This window comes from Pyrus communis, chromosome 11, assembly GCF_041283825.1.
Source record: "Pyrus communis isolate YQ-2024b chromosome 11, ASM4128382v1, whole genome shotgun sequence".
Taxonomy (NCBI): domain Eukaryota; kingdom Viridiplantae; phylum Streptophyta; class Magnoliopsida; order Rosales; family Rosaceae; genus Pyrus; species Pyrus communis.
The window spans coordinates 20,172,787-20,180,103 of NC_142575.1; the positions used below are offsets into that span (position 1 = coordinate 20,172,787).

Consider the following 7,317-nt stretch of genomic DNA (forward strand, 5'->3'; position numbering starts at 1 on the left):
TGAATTGAACTTAGAACCTTCAAGTCATCGGGAGGTGCTAATCAGCGAAGATGTGGTCCGGTGTAAGATCTTCGGATGAGAATGCTGTTCCATATATAGTAGCGTGCTGCCTTGATTTGGAGTTTCCTAGACTCCAATCTTTCCAAGGGGAGTGTGCCGTTGACCAGGTAGTCTATAATAGAACTTTGCCAATTAGGAATTATACTAACCTATGACACTTCAGTCGCTTGCTCTGCCTTTATGCTTGGCTTGTCTAGATATTCCATCGGAATAGAATGTTTGAATTGGTGGTTGAGGGCGGAGCCTAGAACTGCTAGCGCATCTGCGTAGGCATTGTCTGCCTGTCGGACTTGAGTGAGAGTGTAAGTCTGAAATGCCTTAAGCTGTTTAAGTACTTTCTCTAGGTATTGCGTCATCCTCGGATGTTTTGCCACATATTCTCCAGTAGTTTGACTGGTGATTAACTGGGAATCGGAATGAATTGCAAGTTTCTTCACTGCCACGTCTTTTGCGATTTGGAGGCTTGCCAGTAGGGCCTTGTATTCTGCTTCGTTGTTAGATGGTTTGAAACCTAGAGCAATTGCCTGCTCGAGCAATAAGCCGTCTTGGGTGACAAGGACCACGCCTGCTCCTGAGCCTTTATAGTTGGATGCTCCGTCGACATGTAAATGCCAGAAGTCTTTATCGGATAGAGCATGTGCGGCTAAGGTGCGTTCAGTTGCTTCTAGGGCGTCGTTGGGCCGCTCTGTTGTGTCGCCTAGGTTAGGTGTGAATTCCGCTATGAAGTCTGCCAAGGCTTGGGCCTTTATTGTTGTGCGGGGTCGAAAAACTAAACCGTATTGGCCAAGTTCTAACATCCACTTCATCACTCGTTGAGAAGCATCCGGACCATATAAGATTGATCGTAGAGGATACTGAGTCATGACGATGACCGTATGAGTTTGAAAGTATGGTCTGAGCTTCTAAGTCGCAACAACCAATGCCAAAATTAATTTTTCGATCTTTGGATATCTCGTTTCTGCATCGAGAAGAGCTTTAGAAGTGTAGAATATCGGCTGTTGGGCCCTTAGCTCTTCTCGTATAAAGGCAGAGCTTACTGCTACTTTAGAGACTACTAGGTAAATGTATAAATCCTTCACTGCTTCCGGCTTGGATAGTAAATGAGGTGATGTAAGATACTTTTTTAGGTCTTGGAAAGTTTTTCGCATTGTTCATCCCATTTGTCTCGTTGTGCTTTCTTGATAGCCTTGAAAAAAGGCTTGCATCGATCGGTGAACTGCGAGAGAAACTGGTTGGGGGCAGCCGCTCGTCCAGTCAAGCTTTAGATCTCCTTCAAGGTAGTTGGAGACTTCATCTCTAGGATCGCTCGGATTTGCTTGGGATGTGCTTCAATTCCTCGTTGGGTTACTAAGTACCCTAGGAATTGGCCTGAAGATACTCCAAATGTGCATTTGGTAAGGTTGAGCCTCATCTTGTATTTATTGAGGATATTGAAAATTTTTCCAAGTTGCGTATATCATCTAACCGCTGCTTGCCCTTTACCATGATGTCGTCAACATAGACCTCTATGGTTACCCTAATTTGCTTCTTCAACATCATGTTAACTAACCTTTGGTAAATGGCTCCCCCATTTTTGAGGCCAAAGGGCATGACCTTGTAGCAGTAGGTGCCTTGCTTGATTACGAATGCGGTTTTCTCTTTATCGAGCTCATACATGACTATTTGGTTATAGCCTGAGTATGTATCCAAGAAAATGAGCAGCTGGTTCCCAAAAGTTGAATTTACTAATAAATCGATATGAGGGATAGGATAAAGATCTTTTGGGCATGCTTTGTTAAGGTCGGTGTAGTCTACGCAAACCTTCCATTTGCCTTTCTCTTTCTTCATGACTAGCACAACGTTAGCAAGCCATGCTGAGTGTGCTACCTCTTCTATGAATCTAGCTTTTAATAGCTTGTCAAGTTCCACCTCGATGATCGTTACTCGCTCGGGTACAAAATGTCTTATTTTTTGGATCACCGGTTTAGCTGCGGGACCAATGTGCAACTTGTGGCAGGCTACCTTGGGGTCGATGTCCGGCATGTCAGACGGTGACCATGCAAAAGCATCTCGATTTTTCCTAACGAAAGCGTGAGTTCTTCCTTCTTAGCTAGGCTTAGACGTGAGTCGATTCTAGCCGTTTTTTTCCGGTTGTTGAGGATCAAGAATGATGTCTTCGGTGTTCTTTTCGGGTTTCCATCCTATCTCGTCTACTTGGGCACCATCTTCTTGATTTATTTGCTGTAATTGCTATTTGGTAGCTTATTGGGATGCGGCCTCTACGGGAGTAAAGGTTTTTTTTTTGATTCATTCAATACTTGTACAGTGCATTATCGGGATGTGGCCTGGTCAGACTTGATTTCTCTGACTCCTCATCTCGGGATATGAAATCTGATTTTTTGGTACTTGACGGAAGTAACGGCATCCAGCTTGATCAACCAAGGTCTCCCAAGAATCCCATTGTAGGGAGATGGGTCGTTTACGATTGTGAACGTTTGTTTTAAGATACTGGTGATGTCTTCACGTCAAGTGTGATATGGCCGATGACAGTTGAGGTGTGCCTGTTGCATCCGGTGAGTACCTCTGCTCGACGTATGATTGTGCTTTCTAGGCCCATTTTCTGAATGACTGAGAGTTGAAGTAGGTTGACTGCTCTTCCATTATCGACAATCATTTTGTCGATTATAGCATGGGCTAGTTGGACAGATACTACTAGTGCGTCATCGTGTGGAAAATCCACGCCTTCTGCATCATGCTCGGTGAAGCCAATGACGGATCCAGGTTGGGTGTCGGTTGCTTGGATTTGCGAGACTAGTAGAGCCTGTTGAATCTTTTTTTTTTTTTGAATTATTGGTGGCCCCCAAGTGTTCAGATTTGATGAAGATGCCATTAATTTGAATCTTGGTTGGCGGCTCCACATCATTGTCTGCGTTCCTTCTAAGCTACGTAGCTGGCTTGTCTAAGTATCTGTCAACCTTGCCTTCTTTCATGGGTTTCTCTAGGTAGTTCTTCCAAGTGTAGCAGTCGTCAGTTGTGTGTCCGGGACCTTGGTGGAATGCGCAATACTTGGTGTGGTCCAACTTGGAAGTATCTCCTTTTCATTGTTTTGGTAGTTTGAACCATGGCTCGTTCTTAATGATGCGAAAGATTTGGTGGATCGGAATTGAGAACTTAGAATAGTTCTTGGTCATCATGCCTTCTTTGTTCAAGGGTCGGTTTCTATGCTTGGCCTCTTACCTGCTTTTGCTGGACTGCTTCCCGTCCCCCTTCCTTTGAGACACTGCCAACTCTTTTCGAGGTTGCTCGAGCGTCTTCTTTGCTCCCCCAGCCTCGTCCCAAAGTGCATGCTTCTTCACTAGAGCAAATGAGTATGCTAGAGTTAGATTTTCTTTCATGATCATTTCTCCGAACAGTGGTTGGTCTGCAGGGAGTCCTTTTTGGAAGGCTGCACTCGCTATCGAGTTGTCGCATTTGATGATCTTCGCCTTTTCCGCTTTGCACCTATTCACATAATCGCGAAGCGACTCTTTTCGGTTTTTCTTCACGTTAAATAAGTGATCAGACTTTTTCTTGATCTAGTAGTAGGATGAGTACTCTTTGGTGAAAACCAAGGAAAGATCATTAAAACTTCAGATGGATTATGGTGGCAAGGTATGAAACCAATCTTGTGCCTTGCCTTGCAAAGTAATGGCGAAGATTTTGCACATAAGGGCTTCGTTGCTCCGATAAAGGATCATCGTGCTTTGATAATGCTTCAAGTGCCTCTCTGGATCTCCATCTTCTTTGAAAGATGTAAAGTGTGGCATGATAAACTTATGTGGAAGCTCTGCCTACTTGATCTTGTCTGTGAAGGGTGACCTGCTTATGTTGGTCATATCCCGCCGTAGTGCTTCATTGGCCACTTTATTGCGTTGGAAATCATGCAATCGTTCGTTAAGAAGTCTCTCTACTTCTTCTTGGATTTGCTTTTGTTGGTGTAGCGAAGCTCTCGGCTGCCCCCGGTCCTCACCTATTAGTTTAGGCTGCTCTTCTTCGCATTCGGCTTGTTTATGTCGTGACAAGGTTACATGTTCATTTATGGAAAGTAAGGGAATTCTTTGCAGGTTGCCGGTTGAGCTTGAGCCGGATTGAGTGACTTCTCCTCTCCGCCTATTGTGTTGCCTGCTCCGACGTGATGTGGAAGACGCTTATTGTGGGCCTAGTCGCAAATGAATGCCTGGCCTAGAAGGCTGCTCATGCTGATCATCGAAGTATGGCCCTAACCGTGAGTGTATGTTTGCCCTTGGGCCTAATAGAGAGTGTATTCTCCTCCGCGTGCTAAGACAGGAATACACGTTATCTCAGGGGTCTAATTGAGAATGCACGCTACTTGAACGTTCGGCTCGTGGTTGGTCAAGTAGCTGTAGAAATATGGTGACTTCAGACAAAAGAAGGGTGTAGACTTCAGACAAAAGATTTGAGTTAGGAAGGGTGTAGACTTCAGAAATATGGTGACTTCAGACAAAAGAAGGGTGTAGACTTCAGACAAAAGAAGGGTATCAAATCTTTTGACATATTTCTATGACTATTTGGCAGTGCTAGGAAGGAATGTGCCTCCTTAAGCAATAGAAGGGTGTAGACTTCAGACAAAAGATTTGAGTTAGGAAATGTCAAATCTGTGGAGAAATATGGTGAAAATGTCCCAGGCTCGATGGTAGGTCTGGATGGTTGAGATAGCCTTGGGTTGACCTGGGTTGCTTGGGAAGCCATAGGAGCAGGTTGGGCCACGAAAACAGGTTGGGTTGCGAGAGCAGGCTGGGTCGTGGGAGCATGCTTGGTCATGGGAGCAAGCTTGGCCACGGGAGCAGGCTGCTCAGTGCGTGATGCATGCGAGTACGAGGCTTTGGTGCCATGGGCCTTGGATGGCATGGCTTGGGCTCGGGCCCGTGCAAGCTCAAATGGCATAGCTCAGGCCGTGGTAGTGGTGCCATGGACCTCGCCATGGGTAGTGGTGACCGTGGTGGCCACCGTGGTGGTTGCCATGGTGGAGCCCCGTGGTGGTGGTGCCGCTCCTATGATCACATTTAGCCTCGTGGATCGCCATGGTCCTATTTCTTGAATATTGGAATTTTCACTTGTGGAGTTTTATAAATTTCTAGCCATTGTATTTCTCTTTTACATTTTATCAAAGATTTTTTGCAAATAAAAAATTCTAATAATAAAAACTTACAAAAAATGCAAGTGGACTAGAAAATAAAGAAAAACCTTTTTTAAGCGAGAGTGTTCTACGAGTGTGGATTTCTTCTCTTAATGAAAGCACCAATTTGTGGATGCAAAATTTTGCCTCTTTCTTCTTGGACACAATTGCACCTACAAAACAATTAACACCTTAGGGTCAAGGCCAAGAGCCTTACGCGGCCACGATGAATGGGGGCGGGGGGGGGGGGGGCTTTGGCTGAAGAATCGCCGATGCTAAAGTTAGAATTTAGAGAGAAAAGTGTTTAGAGAGTTTTTGGAGTTTTGCAAGAGTGTGGACCTCTTTCTTCAAAGAAAATGGAGTCCTATTTATAGAGCATGGCCGTCCCTCTTTGGAAGAGAGAGTGGCCGGCCCTTGGATGTTTTTTTGGGGTTTAATGGTGATTAATGGATTAATTAGGAATTAATCCATTAATTAGCCTAATTAATTTAATTTATATGGAAGGTTTTGAAGGTTATGGAATGAGATGGTTTAAAACAATAATCTTTGCCCTTTATATTAAATTAGATTAGTTTAACATGTGAAATGTCCATAAAGTATCATCATATGATTCGTTTTAGGACACATTTCCAACATGTGTCTCTACGGCTCGAATGGTTATGTACAACTCATTTAGGAAACATTTCATGTGGCATCCCACATCGCCCAGGGGAGTGATCCTTATATGTATATTCCCATCTCTATCTAGCACGAGGCCTTTTGGGAGTTCACTGACTTCGAAGTTGAGCGAGTTCGCGCGAGAGCATTCCCAGGATGGGTGACCCATTGGGAAGTTCTCGTGTGAGTTCCCAGAAACAAAACCGTGAGGGTGTGCTGGTGGGGGCCCAAAACGGACAATATCGTGCTACGGTGGAGTCGGGCTTGGGAAGTGGTCTTGCCCGGGTTGGGATGTGACAATTTGGTATCAGAGCCTAACCCTGACCCTGGTGTGCCGATGAGGATGTCGGGCCCCTAAGGGGGGTGGATTGTGGCATTCCACATTGCCCAGGGGAGTGATCCTTATATGTATATTCCCATCTCTACCTAGCACGAGGCCTTTTGGGAGTTCACTGACTTCGGGTTCCATTGGAACTCCAAAGTTAAGCGAGTTCGCGCGAGAGCATTCCCAGGATAGGTGACCCATTGGGTGTGCTGGGGGCCCAAAGCGGACAATATCATGCTTTGGTGGAGTCGGGCCCGGGAAGTGGTCTCGCCCGAGTCGGGATGTGACATTCCAGCTTCTTGTGAATATGCTTCCGACCATATTTGTAAGAAGTGATACAAAGAAATTTCGAACTATTCTTTTCAGTAGTTTCAACATGATATTGATTATCTCCAATGTCTTTAAAACTCAGCAGCGTTCTTCCAGAATGTGGAGAATAGAGTGCCTCTTTAATGGTTAATTCAGTACCATTGGACAACATTATATGGGCTTTTTTGTATCCTTCTATCAGGTTGGATAGGCCTGTGAGGGTTGTCAGAGGTGCATTCTTAGGAACGAAGTTAGTGAAATAGTGTTTCTCACGCAATATGGTGTACGTAGTTGCACTATCAGCCAGACAACTAACTTCCTCATTAGTTGTACCTAGAAATAAATTAATTGAATTGGTCTCATGCATAAATATAATTCCATTCATTTAATTAATCAATTCGAGAAATAATGTCCATAAAATAATTATCCAAAGTTCAATACAAACCAAACCAAACAAATATTTCCAAATACTTAGAAAAATTATCCGAAAAATAAACCATAAAACTAGAAAATAGAAAGGGTTCGGCCACTCCTAGTAGGTTTGGCCACTAGGGGTATAACACCCTAAAAATATATCTAAAATTTATTCTTCCATAGGAGAGGATGCCTCCTGAAAATTTGAAACCTTAAGAGTTGTAGTAGTAGCTTAAGGCATTGTTACATGCATAAAGTTGGACTCACGACGGGAATGATACTTGACAATGGCCTCGGGGGTAGCTCAGCATACCCTTGACCAATGATCTCTTGATCTACAATGGTAGCACATGTCCAGTTCATTGGAATTCAATTGAACGATAGCTTTTCCCTTGTT

At 44.2% G+C, this 7,317-nt stretch overlaps 1 protein-coding gene across 1 annotated transcript; it reads right to left on the reverse strand.

The window, feature by feature from the left end:
• Positions 1 to 209: 209 nt before the first annotated feature.
• Positions 210 to 923, reverse strand: LOC148693036 (uncharacterized). The gene has a single exon (XM_088680293.1). The coding sequence runs from the start codon at positions 921 to 923 to the stop codon at positions 210 to 212; it is 714 nt and encodes a 237-aa protein (XP_088536419.1).
• Between the last annotated feature and the right edge of the window lie 6,394 nt (positions 924 to 7,317).